A 20,911-nucleotide genomic window follows, 5' to 3' on the forward strand; every position below is an offset into this window, starting at 1 on the left:
TTTGATTTAATGTTATTTTCCGTGAACTGGGTTTATGTCTTGGAATGGTCATGCATTTTAACAGACCTATATTCAGAGAATACTATCTAATCTTTTATATTCGGTCAGTTTTGCTGGACATTGGACACTGACTCTTTACTTTCATTTTTCAAGTTTTGCAGTCTCGGAGTTTCTTTCAGAGTTCTCATGGATTATGCAATGTAGGTTGTTGAAGTTGCAATACTGACGTATTTCCAGTTTTCTTGTCTAGTGAGATTAAAAACTATCTTTTGGTCTGGACTTCTGCAATTTTATCTCTTTATTATTGCCATGATGTATCTAAAGTTGTTCTGAAAGGTATACTCAGGCTCATACCGATGCTCCCTGTCATGTGCCTCTTAGGCTCCCTGCTAGAACAATTTAATGATATACAAGTTACAATTCAAGGGAAGATATGGCTAGCCTGTAAGATATTGGCGTTGCAGCCAGAAAAGTAAAAGATATAATAAGTCTTAGATATATAAGTAATTAGTTCTAAGGTGTGCATTTCACATTCCTTTTTCTTCTTCTTATTTCAAGAAACTAGATATTTTATTAGATATTTTAAGAAAAATATTTGAGCAAGAAACTGCTATGTTTTTTGACATTCTAATGATTAAAGCAGGTGAATAGAGGCCTTCTATATTCTGGCATTATGGCTTCCTACATAGTTTTCCTCTGTTATTCCGCTATAAGAAGGTTAGGAAGAAAAACTAATCTCCTGATCTCCATTAACGAGCTCTATCTGTTCAACATTAAGCCTAGATTTTTTAATTCTCAGTGAACCTGTTAGTGAAAAACGTGGCGCACAAATGCATGGAAATGGACACAGCGATTGGACCTCCATATTAGTAAGACTTTGCCATATTCCCAAGGAACTTTGCCACTTGTAAGTTGAATTAAGTACTGTCTTTATTGGTCTTGAAATTAAAATGTAAATGTACTTCGTAGTGTATAATACTGGGCTCATGCATATGCAACAGATGTATAGAAAGTTTAAGATATATACAGATCCATTGACTTGTACAAATTCAACTTGACTTAGCAATGTAGCTGTCAGCTTCTCTCAGGGATTAGTATATATGAGCGGAGCATTGTATGACATGGTTTAGTGTATCAAATGTACTTAGAGAAAATGGCTCTGTTATTTCAGTTTATTGTTCTCCTGAGCTTGCATGTCTTTTTGTGCACATCACAATATTTACAGCTTGCCTATATTTAAACTTTGGTTGGCTCGCTGACAAACGTGATTACCAGACACAGTGTTATTATGCTTCTTGACATGTCCAAACACATCTAATATTTTGCATTTCCTTTTTTATACCCTTTCTACACAATGAGCACATCACCAACTGTCATTTGGAGGCCGTTGCTTGATACATATTCTTTCTACCCTTCCTCTTCTGGACTGTTATATGGTCAAAGATGAAGGAACCATATCTGTCAGCATCTGAAAGGCCTAAATGAATTTACACATTACCTTGAAATTTCTTCTGAAATATCCATGCTTCAAAGTTCAAAGGCTTAATAATATATTGGTTAATAGAGGCACGAAGACTGGAATGACCTTTTCTGCCTATTTTAAAGTATTAATTACATATTTACATCATTCCATAGGTGTAAACATTCTGGAGGTCATACTACGAAATTAAGAAGGAATTTAATTTAGAAAAGTAGAGAGAAATTATGATTTATAAACCATGATCATTGTTTGTTATTCCACAAACTCTGCGTGTTAATTTTAGAAATGTGATTTCTTTCGCAGCCTCGAACTGTGGTACAACACGATACTAATTCTTTTGACAGGGAACATGAAGAATGCAAAGGTTGCCATTGATGCCCTTTCCATCTGGTATATATTTATACACAATTCCACTGTAATAATTTGGCATCATCATTTAATTTTAAGAAATAAATGTTTTCTCTTTTGGCAGCCTCAATATCAATGGTTGGGAAATGATGATAGCTCTTGGTTTTTTGGCTGCAACAAGGTAGTAACAACTGTGTTGTGTTTTGTTTTATGATTATCCTTCGTATCATTTTTATGATGATATATTGGGCCATAACTTATCAAAGGGAGAATCAGTTTTACTAAGACAACTGCATTTTCAGTCACTTACATTAAATGTACTTGTTTTTGCATAAAACGTCTAGTGTGCGAGTCTCAAATGAGCTAGGAAGAGGAAGCTCCAAAGCTGCAAAGTTTGCCATCATGCAGATAGTGCCGGATTAGTTGAGTTAATTACGATTCTCGTAAATTAGACTTGTAATGTTTGTATTTAGTAGATTAAGAAGTTTGGGATGTATTAGATATAGTACATTTAATTGTACATCAGTTTTATTAAATGGAATTATTGGATGGATCGTTGGGTTAATGAATTTGCTATTGGGATTGCATAAATATCAACAACAAATTTTCATTTTTTTTATTAGAAAAGTGTTACATTAGCTTTATAAAATGTTACAATACAAAAAAATGGGACCTATATTCCACGTAATAACTGTGGTCCTATATGTGTGTCCCACTTTTTTAAAAACATTTTGAAACTCTAAGGTAACATAAAAAATAAGTTACAACTGATCTCTCTTTCTGTTGCATTAGCAAGCTAAGGCAACATATAAACAAGTTAAAACATGATGTTGCCTTAGGCACCAAAGATGTTACCTTAGACCCCTAAGGCAACATGGAAAAACCTATCTTTAAGAAAATGTTACCTTAGCTTAAAAATGGGGTAAACACAACATATTTACCCCCTAATACAACGTTTTTTTGGTGTTACAGTAGGCATTTTATGGTGTAGTGTGTGTAGAATTGTGGATGTTGATGTGATTCCCTCCAAACATGATATTGTAAAATGAAATTAAGCAGCATTTTGCTGCTTTTTTTTAAAATCTGGTGTTTGTTACATACGACGATTCCTCCATCGTAAGTAACTTGTTGGATTTTAATCGCAGCGGGGGCATGGCAAAACACTTTTATACATATAAAATCCAAATAAAAGCATATAAATCGTGGTAAAACATAGGGATCGAATCTAACCTTTAAAATAATTCGGAGACAACGATCAGAGATCCTTAGCAGTTGCACCTCAAGTGTGAAGTACTCTACCGGTATCCACCAAAAAACGATGTTAAGGAGGAGGAAGGAGGTGGAGAGAATTAGGTTTTCCAAACTTTTTGGGTTTTTGGGGTTTAAATAAAAATAGGGTGTATAATAGTATATTTATAGGCAAACTTTTCAGCTGAAATTTTCCCATAAATATTATTATTATTATCCCATTTATTATTCTCATTAATAATTAAAACACCTTTTAATTATTAATCCTTTTTCTAAACACTTTAGAAATAATTCTCTCTCTTGATTTAATTTCCAAAAATTAAATGCTTAAATTAATAATATTAAGAACTTTTCTTAATTAATTTATAATCAATTAAATCTCATTTAATCAATTATTAAATTTGCCAAATAATTATTTATTTCACAAATAAATAATTATTAGCCATTATTAATTAATTCCTCCACCATTAAATCATTCTCTTTTTATGGTGTGACCCTGTAGGTTCAATATTAAGCCAGTAGTAGAAATAAATAATAATAAAACTATTTTATCATTATTTATATAAATTCTCTAATTTATTAAATATGATTAATTAATTAATCACATTTATTCTACAACGTGAGGGATACTTCTCAGCATATCACGACTATCCGGATAATATGAATTCACTGCTTAAAATACCAAGAACCTATTCAGTGAATAGTTACCGTACAATAAACTCCTTCTACCCTACAATGTCCTGATTAAGTACAAGGCATGGATCTCGTGTCAAGCCTGTCTAATTTAATCACTTGCTTACCATTTACTATGTGTAGACTCCTTTCTAATTTCATTCACTCTGGCCAGAGATTCCTGAACTAGCATAAGTGGATCAGCCTTGAACATTCACTTCCTTCACTGGAAGGGGTAGATCCTTTATTGATCATACATTATCTTCGTGTACAAATTCCTATACCCAGTAGAGCCCTAATAATTGTCCCTGGAGACTAAGAACTAAACCAAAGCATAGTTCAGTGTACACAAGATGACTATGATGACCTCAAGTATAAGGATACTTGTACAATTATCACTATGTGAACAACTGCTGACACGTGAGTGAACTCCATCAGTTGTTCATCTGGGCGAGTCATGTTCAGTGAACTTATTCTATAATAAGCACCTACATACTAGCTATAGTGTCACCACACAAATGTCTATGAGAACAGACATCCTTCATAATGAAGCAAGCATAGTATGTACCGATCTTTGCGGATTATTAATTACCAGTTAGTAATCCTACGACCAGGAACTATTTAAGTTTAGAGTTATCATCTTTTAGGTCTCACTATTATGATCTCATCATAATCCATAAAAAGCTTTACTCTAAACTATGGTATATCTTATTTAAACACTTAAATAGATAGAGCCCGTAATAAAAATAAAACAAGTCTTTTATTAATATCAATGAAATCAAAACAGATTATACAAGAAGTTATTCCTAAATCCTAATACATGATTGGACTTAGGACATATTCCTTTCATAACTAACATACGACAATATTTTCCGTCGTAAGTTCATAACATACGATAATATATTTCGTCGTAAGTTGATTTATTATTTTATTGAGAATGTCGGCCCCTGCTTACTAACTTGCGACGCAATTTTATCTTGTGACGAAAAAACGAACTTACTACTCGACCAAAAACGACGATTTTTTTCTGTCGTAAATGGCTCAATTACGACGATTTCAGTTCAAAAAACTGTCGTAAATGGCCAGATTTGTTGTAGTGTAGCTAGATATTCTGCTTTTGCAAAACACTAATCATTGGAAACAAATTTGTGTAAGTTTACATGGCTGTGTAATATGTTAAAAATGATGCATTTCAAAATTTCTGCACTTATTTTTGTGTACTATGATAATATTTCAGCTATTCACATAATAAAAATTTAGTACTTTATGAAAGAACGCAACACATATGCAGTTTGATTTTCATTTCATTTGAGACAAAGTGACAAAGGGCCTCTATTTTTCTACCTCACAACAACCTGCTAATTTACTGAGGTAACGTGTGTGGGTGCACACAGATTGCCATGCCCATTGAGCAAATTTGAAGGATGGTATTTGACGAAATAGATTGTGGTTAAGTTAGTTAAAGTTTCGTTACTCTAGAAGGGTATTTATGTAATTTACATGACGTTAGGTTGCTACATTTATAGATATTGGATAAACATAGTGAGTTAGAGTTGAATTATCGGCCTCGTATATAATCTTTTATCCGTACATTTTTCCTCATTTTAATAATGATCGTCATAATCAAAATTTTACAGTAGTATGGTCTTAAATATGTCGATATGCTGATGAAGAATTAGGAACAATTTTTATTAGAACTTAGATATTAATACGTCGATACGTTAACAAATTTTATTTTTACAATATTAGGGTCGTAAATGATATTTTTTGCAAATAACCTTGTTTTTAATAAGTCGATACGCGAACAAATTTTTCGACTCAATTAGAGTTCAAGATTGAGTTGATATATTTTTAACGAGATTAAATATAAAGACTTAAGAATTTGGTCGATTCGAATTCTTTTCAACTATATACAAGAGTAATCCCAAGAAAAACATCATAATTAACACTACACCATAGATGACCTATAGCAACAACAATAAAATGTTATAACAGGCCCAAAAAAATGTTACCACAGCCAAAAAAAGCCTTAAGGTAACCTTTGACCCCTAAAGTAACATTCCTTTTGCCCTGATGCAATCTTGAATTTTGTGTTATAATAGACTTGAAAGGTGACACTAATATATGTCTATAGTATCACACTATACATGTTACCTTTGCACTTAGAATTTGTAAAAAAAAAGGGACCCCACATGTAGGGCCATTATAGGCCCCACATGGGATCACCAAATCATTATAACAATTTTTTTCCCCACTGTAACAATTTTTTAATAATTTATATTATATTATAGTAATTTGTTTATAATATTGAAGTACCTAATCTATCATATTTCTCAAAAAAATTGACATGATTTGTTTGTAAATTGAACATGCCATAAATCTATTTTTCATTCAAGTCAATAAAATAAAAAAATTTAAACCACCAAACTTCAAATCGGTACAACCCCCCCCCCAAATACTACTTCCATTTTCACACAATCACCATCAACTCCACATAATCAAAAAATAGGTACATAGTCTATAATCTAGGACGATATCAACTAAAATTTAACAATCAGTTTGACAATAATTTAGCAAGGCAGGAGCTATTCTGATCTGTTCCTGCCCATTATTATTTTCTGATTCAGAGGATAAAGTAGCATCCTGTTTCACCGTTCCATGATCAATACACCTATAGGTAATCGCAACTCCATCAGGATTGGAGAATGGAATGTAGAATGAAGTAATGCCACAAACCTTACAGAAAGTGTGTTGCGCTGTGTGAGTTTTGAAGTGTAAGTTGTGAGGAAGTCTGTTGAGTCTCCTAGAAGTTCAAATCTTTCGGCATGTACAATAAGTTGGGTATTTTTTCTCATGTAACAGATAGAACAATTACAATCCCAGACTAATATACTTGCTGGTGCATGTACTTTCCATCTCACTCTTTTACAATGACATCCACCGCTATCAAGGATTTCTGTAGGCGCCCATTAATCTGTGTCCCTATTTCCCAGTAAATAAAAATTTAAAAAACAAAATCACATAAAAGGTTGTTGCAAAGGAGGATTAACTTGAGAATGCTTAAACAATCTATACATTTACCTCAGGAATACTTAAACATGTGTGAATGGCGGATTCTAAGTCATTACTGGAATGAACAGCCTGTATGAATCCAGCTAGAAGTCGAGCATCTTCTTGGACTAAACATTGACCGACTATCTACTTTTGTTTAAACATCTGTGACTCGAGGTAAGATTAAGCAACATAAATATATGTATGTGCATATATTTCTTCTGAGATTCATTAAGGACATCAAACCTTGTAAAATAGATTATCAACTTTGTGTATGATATTGTGACTATTAATATCTAGTCAAAATAAGGTTAATAGGCAATCATGGTTAATCATAAATAGGTTGTACATGATAAATTTACAGGAACCGACTCTCCTCAAGGAGTTGATGATGATAGAAACAGTTATACTAACATTTCAAATATTTGAAACACTTTATTATGCTTGTACCTGCAGCCATTTCTTTTTAATTTTGATGTTAGGATACTAGACCAGATTTCATAAGATAAGTTCAGACTCCATAATTTTCAAGATAGCATAGGTTGTACAATATTACTCACAGTATGGATATTATCATCATCTCGGTTCCACTTCTCGCACTTACCTGACCATCAACTGCAGAGTAACAACGAATTGATTGAAGTGGTGAGTACTAATAAAGTAACAAGTGGAATCTGAATTTTTATATTACGAAATCTTCAAATAATTAAAATAACACATATATAATATCCACTAGTAGTTTGCAGTTTAAAAAGAATCATGTTTCATATCCAGAAGACATATGGTTTATGTCTTCCATACTTAACAAAACTAACCTAGGTTTATTTAAACTCAAATCAATTAATGACATTATCATCGAAAGCTACAAGAGGATCGGAGATTTCAAACCTGATCGTTAATCGTAATGTCATCAGGAGAGTTCTGATTCTGAGTGAGGTTTGTGAGAACATATTAGGCTGAGATGAAACATCTTGAGAAAATGACTGATGTGGTAGCTGTTGCGATCGAAGATGAGAAGCAGCTTGACTTTTCCGGAAAATCGAAGACTCAACGCCTGTATTAGCAACATTAGATCTCTTTCTATCACCAAAACACAACAATCAGCATATAATTAATCACACACATAATCATAAATTCATCTCCATCACTCGCACTAAACACAATAACAATCATCATATAAACAATAATTGAAAATTCAGCTCCGTTGTTCAATGTTCAATTTCATTTTATCACGAAAACACAATAAATATAATCAAAAATTCATCTACATCAATCACAGTAAATACAATAATCATAATCATATATATACATAATAAAAAATTCATTTCCATCAGTTGTAATAAGCACAATAATCATCATCACATATACACATAATTGCCGATGCTCAATATTAGATCTCAACTCATTGTGAAAACACAAAAATCATCATATAAATAATCACATATATATATAATCGAACAGTGATCTAGTCCATCATATATAAACACAAGGGCGCGTATCTAAATATATAGAACCTGGCTTGAGGAGGAAGAATAGAGATAAAGCTGATATCGCAAGCTTTATTCATCTTTATCTTCATTCACTCCTAACAAACTAAGGATTTGGCCCTCGAAACTCAGGTCCCGGCTGAGGATCCTGCAAAGACTGTCCAAGAGCACGTGGTCGAGACTGTTCCCCAGGTAATTAGTTAAGTTAACTATTCCTTTAGTTTAGATTTTATGCATTATATTTTAATATGATAACTAATAAAACAAAGACGTATCGTATTTATATATACCTTAATTCCTTACAATACCGATCAGTTAATTTCATTTTCACATATATAAAGCAGGAGATCGATGGTGGAGAGGAAAAGAAAGAGGAATCTCTGGTAGATGTTTCTGCTCCAGCCGATGAGGCTCCCAAGGCCGAGGAAGTGAAAACTGCCGAGCCAGAAACTACATTCGAGGTAACGAAAGAGGAGAAGCCAAAGGAGGAAGCAGTTGTGGAGAAAGTGGTGGAACATGTTAAGAAAACAGCAGCTGAGGAAGTTGCACGAAAATTCAATGTAAAAACTGAGGCTGTCCCTACCCTAGTAGTTTGAGCATTCTTATATTTAACTACATGAATTAGACGGGAGTTTCTTACAGTTATTTAAGTTTGCATCTAACCTACACACCATTTTGCAAGGCCCATTGAGAAGTTGTGCTGCAAAAGCAATTGGATTCGTAGATATGATGATATTACATCTATGAAAAATGAAATTTTAATATATTTCCAAGAAAACCCAATTTCACAAACAACCCGAAATTTCAAATTACCAAGATTTAAAACAGAATATCTCATACACTACAAAAAAAATCCTAAAATTCACAAAAAAAGTCAAATTTAGCAAAAAACTAAGATCTTGAAACTACGTGAGCAAGGAGCTCATCAACAAGAGCACACCCACTATAAACCGAAAACTCAAACGACAACTCATCTCCCCTTTGGCCCACATCAATCTTCTCAGACCTCTTTTCAACATTCTGGGTTTGCAAATTCAAGTCCCTCAAGGTGTTTGACAAAAGTTCCCAACGAGAAAGCTCAGCTTGGTACTTTTGTTTAAGGTTTAACATAGCATTTCTTCTCCGAATCTTTCGATTGGTGTCCTCAACAAGTGCATCTGGCGGGGGAGCAGAAGTGACGGCAATGATATCGAGGCGAGGGCGCTTGTTGCTCTTGTAGACGAAGCCATCGTCGTTGATGAGCTCCCCTTCTTCATCTTCTGATAAAGAAATTGCGCAAGCGGGAAGACCCGTGAAGCCTCAAACCAATTGTGTTGAATCCTTTTGCAGTGAATCCCTAAATTGATAGGGCGTGAATCGATTGAAAACTGAGAGAGATATGTTTAGAGTGTGATAGAGCGGCTGAGAGCCCGCTTCTCCAAAATTTTGAGTCCGCTCTCTAAAATTTTTGAAGCCCAACGAGACACCAAAAAACTGTTGTTACTCACTTTTATTTTTTAATTTTTAACTTTTAATATATTTTTAAGTTTAAATAGTGTTCAAATTTTTTATTAATAAAAATTATCAATTACTAATTAGTACAGTTAACAAAATTTAATAAAAAAAATATCATTTTATCAATCTTAGCTAATATATTAATATTATTATTTAATTATATTATCAAAATTGATTAATTTTCAAGTCAAATAATTATATATATTTAATTTTTTATAATATGTTACTTTTTTCTATTAATACCCTATTGTAACATAAGTTTTCACATGTTACCGTTTGTAACACTTTGAAGTTACAATAACATATTACAAAGGCTATGGTAGCATAAAAAATACTATGTTGCGGTAGGCTAAGATGAGCATTGCTAAGGTAACATAATTTTGTCACACACATGATTAAACCATTGCAATATGCCATCTATGACGTAGTGTAAACTAGGAAATAGAAAATAAATAGTAGAAGCAGCGTCAGTGACATGAGTAGATTTAAATATCATGAAAATGAAATTTCTCAATATCTCAAAGGCTAATCGAAAACTAGATTTTCAGCCTAAACTATTTAGTGTAAGATTCACTTATGCCTTAAAACATTGTATGCCATATTAATAATTCTCAAATTCTTGACCTCTTTTTATCCCAAGACACAAAAAAAATATGTTAAAGGACAACACGTAACTGACTTCCCCTATATTGAAGAAGGGTTTTAGACCCCAGTATATCAATAATTTGCTTTTATATTTATACACATGTGTTGACGAGGGATTCGATAGTAACAAAATTCGAAGATCATAGCCGGAAACAAGATTTGTGACAGGGTTCTTCGCTGGGCAATTGAACGAAATGTGGTGGTTGTGTTTAATGGTGGCTGAGATTACTTAGATTTAGTGGTGACTCTTTTGCGCTTTAAATTTTTGACCCTTTGTAATATGCCTCTCTATCCCTATTTATAGTGAATCATGTCAATTTAGTTCTTGGGGAACAATAAATTTAATAGGCTTAGATTTCTCATCCCCAGGCCCAGTATAAAAACCTGATGAAAACCATCTTCTACTAGTTTTAGGAATGTCCTCCGATGAGGCCTAACCACAATGACTCAAGGCTCATCTGCACCTTCGAAACTTTGCGGATAAGGCATCTCCCCGGCCGAGGATAACCCTCCGCTAACAGCTATTTATCTACTCCATAGGCTTAAGTATAAGGAACCCCTACCATATTGAAGGACAAGTGATCCAAAAATTTTGAGTGCAAAGTGGTGGATACTACAGAGTCTCCCAACGAGGAAACCTATTTACTACAAAGACATAATTCCCAAAGCACACACCATAATTCACCCCACATCCGCAATGTTGATACTCATTGACTATAGGAGGAAACCTTCCGTCCAGGCATATTTATAGAGGTCTCTGATCACGGACACTGCTTTCCTGTGGTTGCATTACATGAATGAGTTATTCAATAATGTATGTGCAGAAGATATGTTAAATAATCCTTTTACCTTTTGAAGCATCCAAAGAATTCGTTCAAATAATATGTTGAAGCTCCATCCTAAATCATACTTTCTTATTGGGTGTGCCTTACCCTTTTATAGGTTGGGACGCCTCTTGACCACATAAGGCGCACCCTAACTTCTTGGGAAGTTAGGACTCTCCCTGTCCTGCCATCATTTACGCGCGCTCTAATGTTTAGGGTGACCTTAATTACCATTTTATAAGGGCACGCAAGTTAAGACTCTTCATGTCTTGACATCATATAGGCGCGCTCTAATGTTTAGGGCGGCCTTAATTGCCATTTCATGAGGGTACGCCCTTCCTTTTTTGGGAAATAGGGCAAATCCTATTTCTGATTGGATCTTAATATTTTTGCCTTAATTTCATTAAATTGACCCGATTTCGGCGTGGATAATTCTTGTATGAAATTTTGGGAATAACATGTATTGATCTGTTATTTTAATTAAGTTCTTTTATGATGCATGCTTGAATCTTGACTCAATTTGTATGAAAAATAGATAAGTCTTTTAATCAATGTAAATCACCCAATAATACATTCTAAAAAACAACTAGAACATCATTCATATGACCAATAAGTCAAGGTGGGTAAAGACAGGACTTCCTAGTTAAGTAGCTGGGAGGCAGTTATACTAGCAAATGGTCTAAATATTACAATTTTCGCCAAAAAAAATAGAAAAGAGAAAAATATTACAATTACCATTAGGGCCTAGAAAACTTTATAGAAATAGCATCGGTTAGAACCATATTAACATTCAATTATAATTGGTAATATTAAGTTAAATGTTACTGATCATCAATGATCACATCCTCTTTGCTTAAAGGAGTCCAAGTCGTCAGTTAATAATAACCACTACAAAAAAACGGCTAAATGCGACCAAATCGGCACGAGGAGATATATATATATATATATATATATATATATATATATATATATATAAATTCATAACATACAACTAAATATGTTATGTAATTGTTAGCCACAAAACAATATCAACATTACACTATTGTTCATCCTATTATTAAAATTTGTAAACAACAATTATTTAATTTTTTATCAACAAATAACAAAAAAATGCATAGTATAAAAATAAATTAAAACTACTAATTGCACTTGATAATTAAGGATGATTACATGAATGCAAAATGGTGAAAAACAATATCAACATTAAACTATTTTTCATCCTATTAGTAAAATTTGTAAACAATTATTTAATTTTTTATCAACAAATAACAAAAAAAATGCATAAGTATAACAATAAATTAAAACTACTAATTGCACTTACTTGATAATTAACGACGATCACATGAATGCAAAATGGTGAAAAACAATATCAACATTAAACTATTTTTCATCCTATTAGTAAAATTTGTAAACAATTATTTAATTTTTTATCAACAAATAACAAAAAAATGTATAAGTATAAAAATAAATTAAAACTACTAATTGCACTTACTTGATAATTAAGGATGCTCACATGAATGCAAAATGGTGAAGAGATAAGAGAGTAAATTGTGAAATGGAAGAGAGAATGGGGGAGAAAGTTGAAGATTGCGGCTATGGGAAAGAATATTGCACTAGGGTTGCAGAAATTCTATGACTTAATTCGACCGACAACGATCGTATTAATGGGACGGCTAATTTTGACTGCACGCAGTCGTATTTAATTCAACCGGCAACGGTCGTATTAATGGGACGACTAAATTCGACTGCACGCAGTCGTATATATAAATACAACCGCATCCAGTTGGATAGCATAATACAACAGCATGCAGTTGAATTTAGAAGTGCTAAAAAATGCTCCAGGCGGGAAAATTTTCCACCATTTTCTGCCCATTTCAGCAAATCCATTTTCTTTTTGGGTAAGGCTAAATTCGACCGTGTGCGGTTGAATTTAGGAGCGAAAAATTATTTAATGGCGGGACAGTTCCCCGCATTTTTTGGATGGGGCTAAATTCAACCGGCTTAAAAAATCGGTTGAAATTATTACTAAATTCCACCGCAGGTGGTTGTATTTAGCCGTGCCAGTCAAACATCCTTGTTGACTACGAGTTCAACTCATATCGGTCAAATTTAGGTCTGTTGAATTTAGCCTTGTTTTTTTGTAGTAAACATATATATATATATATATGTGTGGATAATTTCCCTTTTTTAATATTTATATTATATATCTTTAAAACAAAACGAGTGGCTCTAATTCGCCAACTTGTCCCCGTACCTTTGTAAGGAAGCAAGCAACACCAATCGAAATGTACACATTACAAACATGCGGATAAGATTTAGAAATTGGTGTATTTAATGAGAGATACAGACGTGAAGTTACAAACATAGAGATCACTTTCAACAACATATAACAGAAGCACAATGGCAGTAGTTTCAAGTGTAACTAAAGCTGATTTTCTCAACATCTCAAAGGCATACCATCCTCAGCCAGCTCTCAGGCCTAAAGTGTCTACTCTTAGTTTCACTTCCAGTAACAAATACTCAAAGGTATATTTTATGTTTAGAAAAACTTTTTACTAGACATTTTAAGAGATATATTTCTTAGATACCCCTGATTCTTCTAAATTGTAACGTAACATATGGAAGTATGTTTATACTTTGCCAACAAAAGGTTAGTGTAATGGTTTAACTCTTGTCCCCGTTGCTGAAGTTTAAGAATTCACATTCTTTGGTTAAATATGGAGCAGAGATGACCCTTGCATGTCAGACTGATAGTTACCTGCAACTTCTAGGTAATTAGAAATATGCAGATCCGAACCTTTTCTAAATAAACAGCCCGCATCTTTGTATTTCTTGTATCTCTATATGAACTTGTTACCAGTTCAACACGAACTTTTGAGTGGACTGCTAACCGAGATTTGTCGCAAACACGCATGAATCGTGTAGCTTAAGATATTGAAATATGTTCGTATTTAGAGATATATAGGATCGAGCTTTTTCTTCTGCTTCAGGTTGTTCATTATTATCAAGTCATTTAACGTCTTTCACTACAAGAACAGTCGTATATATTTTTAAAAGCACAGAAAGGGTAAAAAATCTGTCGGCAAAAAATTAGTGGTTGCAACTGGTCCATAAGAAAATAATTAACGGTTGCGGGTCACCCAATAATTGAATTACTTATTCTGAACAATCTCATATGTTAATACAATCCTGTTATATACGAAAAAATTACTATTTTTTCTAAATATTGTCACTTGGACAAAATTGCTTTTTCCAAACAAAATATTATATGTATGTTTGGTTTTGCAAACAAAAAAAAAGTCTCTGTTATAATATTTGTTAAGCTTTTGCATGAAAATAAATTATATGATAGAATTATAAATATTTCTTGAAAATGTTACTGCTGTATTGAAAATCTATCTTAAGATCTGCCCATGTTAGTAGCAAACTCGAATTTTGTAGACTAAATGATCTATTTAGCTATAGAACAATGATAAATATTTTACCGCAGCATCCTTATGCTTTAATATTTAAATTTTAGGGTGGAATTGGAGCTACCAGTGAAGATGGAAGTAAAATGGGCAAACAGTTTGAGGAGTTTGCACAAAAAACAGGAGAGGACTTAAAGGTAAGTTTTGAGGACACGAAAAAAAAGGTCAAGGAAATGAATGAAAAACTTCAAGTTGAAGCTCACGAGGCAGTAGAGGCAGGCAAGAAGAATGCAGATATCTTCGTTGACAAGGCAAAAGAAGAGGCAGATAAAGCTGCCGACACAGCTTATGAATTGAAACTGAAGAGTTTGGATGCTGCGGTTGTGGCGGCTGAGAAGTTAAAGGAGACTGGAGGCTCGCTGGCTGAGAGGTTGAAGGAGACTAGTGACACCGTGGCAGATAGAGTGGCAAAGGCAGCCAGTGAGGCAAAGGCAAAGGCAAAGGATGCGGCGGAGGTGTCCAATCAGAAGCTAGGGGAAGCGTTGGATGCGGCCAAGGATGCTGCGGAGAAGGTTAAAGACACTGTGGTTGAAAAAGCTGATAGTTAAGAATGTGAATTTAATTTAGCAAAATAGTGTGAATTAAGATCGATGTTCAACCAAGTTTGTGGACATGAAATGATGGAATTCATATGCTCCAATTTCTTGTTCTAATATAATGATTATGATTTGCAGCTATGGATCGTAGAAGAAATAAATTGTTATGGATTGTTGAAAATTTAAAAAATCATTTTTATGATTTATATATGTGTGTGTCTTCCCTCTTTAGGGTTATTACATATAGAAAACAATTCTCAATCAATCTCGTATGAGAGCTTGAAAGTAGGCCGAGAAGATGAACATTAAATTACTATAGCAAATAGTAGTAAAGTTCAAAATTTCTGAATGAATAGTAGTCGATGAATAGTGAAAATTGAATTATGAATATGAATAGTAAAAAACGAAATATCAATATTAAAATATAAAAATTAAATCAGACCTCCAGCAAAAATACTAAGAGATAATAATAAAAGTTATAAGTCTAAAATAATAACAAATCTATTAATTTATTTTATAGTAGAAAACAAAGAAACAAAACAAATGTGTAAGAAAAATCTATATAGATAGTTAATATATTTATATAAATAAAATAAATAAATATTTGATTTATGGAAGATTATAAGTTAGAAAGTATTAAAATGATAGCAGATAAAAACTTTACTTTTAATAAAGATATAAATCAACATATTGAAAGTTGTAAAATAAGTATGCAAATAATAAATGAAAAATTAGATATTATAGCTAGGTTACAAACAATGTTGGAAGAGAGAGATGAAACAATTAGAAGACTATAAGAAGAAAATCTTTTAATAAAACGAGAAAAATTTATTAAAGAAACTAATTTAGAAATTCAAATAAAAGACTTAAAAGATGTATTAACTGAACAATATAAATTAATAAATGATTTAAGGCAAAAAATTAAAAAATGAATTGGATAGATCCAAATGCAAAAACTAGAAATAATAGAAAAATAAAAGAATTAATAAAAAATCAAGAAAAACTAGAAATAGAAGTAGATAAATTGCAAGAAAGAAAAAATGAAATTGAATGAACAAAAGAAAATAGGGATGAAATACTAAGATGTTATCAACAACTTGGAAATATGATAATAACATTTAGAAATAATAAACTAAGAATACAAGGACTTAAAAGAATAATTTTATCAAGTAATATAACTCGATAATAATACAGTTTGAAAAAATGTCATTAGAAAAATCAAGTGAAAAACAAGATGTATATTATCAAATGGATGAATACGAAGAAGGAACATCACAAACTCTAAGTTTTAAACCGGATATATATAATCAAATCCAAAGTGAAACAGAAGAACTAACAATAAAAAAGATTTTCAAAACATCATATTTTGAAAGAAATAAAGAAGTTAGATATATAGCTCAAAAACATGAAAATGTAATAGACATAGATACGATAAATGGAAAAGCAAAAATAAATTTAATAACAGGTGGTTTGATAAAAAGAGAACTTCTAAATTAAAACAAAAAGAAGCAAATAAACTAATATTTATTTTGGAGCAATAGAATTTACAATAAAAGCATATTTTCAGAAAAATATTGATACTGCTATACAAATATATGTACTAGACGATAGAATAATAGGAAATATACAAGATTCGGAAACTTAATATATCAGAAATTAAAATTTATAATACAACCTGATTTTAGCATATCATTAAGAGATGAAAATAAAGAAAGATCTTTAACATTATATTATAAATTAGATGGAACCACCCCCCGAGTGATTGCCGCAAATCCCTGTTTGCACCTCTCTCAGAATATAATTTCCCTCTTCCATGTCCACACAATATAACAGTGGCTGGTTAAATCCCCTCTTGTATAGTACCCCGTCATATTCGACGTACTTTGCGGCCTGGTACCGCTGGCGTCGAGCCTGTAGTTTGTCCTCTGGTACAGCTCCTGTCTGAATATAGTTATGGATGGGAGTCATCCAGTTTTCTTGTGGGATTTCTTGCATTTGAAGCACTTCCACCTCCGGAATACTTGGAATTTCCAGGATTCCCAAAGGGATTTGTCCAAGTTGAACGCTGTCCATTTGTGAACCCATCTTGGCCAAAGCATCCACATTACTATTTTCTTCTCGTAGAACACTTTCTAGTCTGGCATTTGAAAAATTTTCCAGTAGGCGTTTTGCACATCTCATATATAGCTTCGTCCGCGGTCCCCAGGCTTGGAATCCTCCATTGACCTGGTTCACAACTAATTCGGAATCACTCCAAACTATCAAATTCACGGTCCCTACCTCCCGAGCTAATTTCAGACCGTTGATCAAAGCTTCATACTCAGCATCATTGTTGGTAGCATAAAACTTGAAATGGATAGCACTCATCAAGCGGTGCCCCTCCGGAGTGATCAAGACAATCCCGGCACCTGACTCGTTGTTGTTTACGGCCCCGTCCACATGTAATGTCCACCAAGGGTGGGGGAGTTCCTACTTCTTTTCATCCTGATAACTCTCTTGCGAGGTTGGTTCTGCCAGCACTATGGCCTTATCATCAACTTTTTCATCGAACTCAAGTACGAAATCGGCCAATGCTTGTCCTTTGATTGCTGTGTGAGGACAATATTCCAAATCGAACTGCCCTAGCTCCATGGCCCATTTTAACATTCTCCCTGACAATATTCTCCCATTTTAACATTCTCCTCAGAACTTCTATTCGGTGAGCCTGAAAATATGGCCTTAGCTTTCGTGCCGCAAGAATAAGAGCGTATACTAGTTTTTCCATGTTGGTATACCTGGTTTCCGCGTCCAACAACCTTTTGCTTACATAATATACATGCCACTGGTGGCTTGCTTCTTCCTTTACCAATACGGCACTGACGAAATATTCAGACACCGCCAAGTACAGAATCAAAGTTTCTCCGTCTTCTGGCTTGGCCAATATAGGAGGATTTCCCAGTTGTTCTTTGATTTTCAGAAAAGCTTCTTCACAGTCAGGAGTCCACATAAAATCCTTCCCTCTTCCTTTGATTGCCCTGAAGAATTCTTTCCTCCTATCCGATGATTTTGACACAAATTGATTTAGGGCCGCGATCCTTCCTATCAGACTCTGTACCTGTTTGATGCTGGTGGGAAATTTCATGTCTAGCATGGCTTTTATATTTGCTGGGTTTGCCTCAATCCCCCGGTGGTTAACCATGAACCCCAAGAATTTCCCCGACTCTACCCCGAACACGCACTTCTGCGGATTTAGTTTCATCCTATATTTCCTCAGAATATGGAACATTTCAGCTAAGTCAGCGATGTGATATTCCGCCCTTTTCAATTTTACGAGCATGTCATCCACATACACTTCCATGGTTTTCCCAATCAGCTTCTTGAACATTTTGTTTACCAACCTTTGATAAGTGGCATCGGCGTTGATCAGACCAAATGGCATTCTGATATAGCAGTAGAGCCCTCTATCAGTGATGAAAGAGGCGTGCTCCTGGTCAGGCTCATACATAAGGATCTGGTTATACCCGGAGTATGCATCCATGAAGCTAAGCAGAGCATGTCCTGCCATGGCGTAGACCAACTGATCAATTCTTGGTAGGGGAAAACTATCTTTCGGGCATACTTTATTCAGGTCGGTGAAGTCCATGCACGTTCTCCATTTGCCGTTGGGTTTTTTTACCAACACCGGGTCTGCTAGCCATTCTGGGTAGAAAGATTCCCGAATTAGTTCGACGTCTAGGAGCCTCTCTACTTCCTCTGCCAGGGCTATATCTCTTTCTCCACTTACGACCCTTCATTTTTGTCGAACCCCCTTATGCTTGGGGTCGATATTCAATCGGTGGCACATTATTTCTAGATCAATTCCCACCATATCAGAATGGCTCAATGCAAATACATCAAGGTTCGCCAACATAAATATTGAAAGACCTTCCTTTAACTTTGATGCTGACTGGGACCCTATTCTCAAAACCTTACTCGGGTCTTTTTCATCAACAGAGATTTCAGTCGTGTCCTATGCTGGCCACATCATTTCCACCGGCATTGGTATCTGGGGATCCAAGTCAGACGAATCATAGATCTCATTGTCTTGTAGAGAGGGTGCATCCCCTTTAAGAGGTGCACCTTACGTAGTAGAGGCATCAACTTATTCAGTATGTTTTGCGGGCAAGGGTGCTCCTGTTGGGGGAAGGGCATTACCCCGTTGGAGGCTTTGCAAGACATTGAATCTTCCTTCTAAACGTTCCTCATGGAAATCTGCTTGGACTATGGTATCCATCGCCTCCTCTTCTTCCAACATCTCAATTCTGATTGTGTCTTCCAAGTACAACATTGTCGGGGGCAACTCAGAGGGATGTTCATCTTCTTGCTCAACATAATAGTGGATTCGGATTTCCTCGGTTGGTTGCTCAATGCTTTTCTCCTGATCTACGTCCGGAGTATCTTCGGCATGGGAGTCTTTTCTAAAGCCTTTCATAGCTTGCCTGTAGGACTCCCGAGAGTCATACTGGGAACCCTTTATACTTCCCACCCCATTTGGCGTTGGAAATTTGATAGTTAAGTGATGAATTGAAGTGATGACTCTCATCTCCCGCTGAAAAGGTCATCCCAATAACACGTTGTGGGAGGATTCCTGATTCAGGACCTTAAATTCAAGCATCTTTGTTACCGACAATGGGCTCTCCCCCAGAGTACATGGCAGCCGAATCGACCCCATGACTCTAACTCCTGCTCCTGAAAAACCATAGACCCACGAGTCTTCCCCAGACATATCCTGATCAGGTAGTCCCATCTTTTTGAAGGTGTTGTAATAGAGGATGTTTGTCGAGCTTCCATTATCCACGAAGGCTCTATGGACGTTCTTGGTTCTTATTTGGATGGAAATAACCAGGGCATCATTGTGGGGATGATGTACCCATCGGGCATCTGCTTCTCTGAAGGTGATATCCATGGACTCACCCTTAAACACCTTGGGTGGCCGAGTTTCCATCCTATGAATGTCTGTGAGAGGCCTGAACCGGGCTTCCCTAGCGTATTTTTTCAAGGCTCGTTGCTGCATTCCATCTCGGGATCTCCTCCGGAGATTTTTCGGATACTTCCATCCCAGACAAATTTATTTTCCTCCAGTGTATCATTGTTTGCCCCGCGCGGGGCTCGTCTTTCCTCTTCTCTTGTTCTGTCATCCTTGTGATTCCTTACTTCCTTGACTACCCATTCTCCGAGGTATCCTTCCTTGATAAGCGCTTCGATTTCATCCTTTAGATGTCGGAACTCATGTGTGTTATGTCCACATAATTCATGGTATTCACAATATTTTTTCTTGTCTTTGCTTTGCCATGACGATAAAGCTTCAAGTTTCTAAATAGCCCTTTATTCTTGTTTACTTCGTAGATATGCTCGATAGATGCGACCAGAGGTGTGTACCGGCTTGTCCTGTAATCGTAGTTTGAGGGAGGATTCCATCCCCTCCGTGTGCTTGCTGTATTCACCCGGTCTGGGCTTCGACTACTTTTTTGGTACCTTGGGCTTGGAGACCTATCTCTCTTCCTTCATTTGCTTCTCTGACTTGACTGTGAAGTCGGTTGCATCTCTGCCAGAGATTGTTCTATAACTTTAAAAGATTCCGCCAAAGCGAAGACGTCTGTCAGAGTAGCCGGGTCTTTCCCTTGCAAGTGCTTCCAAA

The 20,911-nt window shown here is 34.8% G+C and overlaps 3 protein-coding genes across 3 annotated transcripts; 1 reads left to right on the forward strand and 2 right to left on the reverse strand.

Moving 5' to 3' along the window:
- Window positions 1-9,177: 9,177 nt before the first annotated feature.
- LOC141673613 (uncharacterized) lies at window positions 9,178-10,197 on the reverse strand. The gene is made up of 2 exons (XM_074480367.1): window positions 10,182-10,197; window positions 9,178-9,545 (listed from the first exon to the last, which is right to left on the reverse strand). Exons 1-2 carry the CDS (start codon window positions 10,195-10,197, stop codon window positions 9,178-9,180), a joined length of 384 nt encoding a protein of 127 aa, XP_074336468.1.
- A 3,404-nt stretch (window positions 10,198-13,601) lies between these two features.
- LOC141671740 (uncharacterized) lies at window positions 13,602-15,465 on the forward strand. Its single transcript, XM_074478069.1, has 2 exons — window positions 13,602-13,775; window positions 14,770-15,465. The coding sequence occupies exons 1-2, from the start codon at window positions 13,650-13,652 to the stop codon at window positions 15,265-15,267; spliced, it is 624 nt and encodes a 207-aa protein (XP_074334170.1). The 5' UTR covers window positions 13,602-13,649; the 3' UTR covers window positions 15,268-15,465.
- A 226-nt stretch (window positions 15,466-15,691) lies between these two features.
- LOC141673614 (uncharacterized) lies at window positions 15,692-17,622 on the reverse strand. Its single transcript, XM_074480368.1, has 2 exons — window positions 17,022-17,622; window positions 15,692-15,711 (listed from the first exon to the last, which is right to left on the reverse strand). The coding sequence occupies exons 1-2, from the start codon at window positions 17,620-17,622 to the stop codon at window positions 15,692-15,694; spliced, it is 621 nt and encodes a 206-aa protein (XP_074336469.1).
- Between the last annotated feature and the right edge of the window lie 3,289 nt (window positions 17,623-20,911).

This window comes from Apium graveolens, chromosome 7, assembly GCF_009905375.1.
Source record: "Apium graveolens cultivar Ventura chromosome 7, ASM990537v1, whole genome shotgun sequence".
Taxonomy (NCBI): Eukaryota; Viridiplantae; Streptophyta; class Magnoliopsida; order Apiales; family Apiaceae; genus Apium; species Apium graveolens.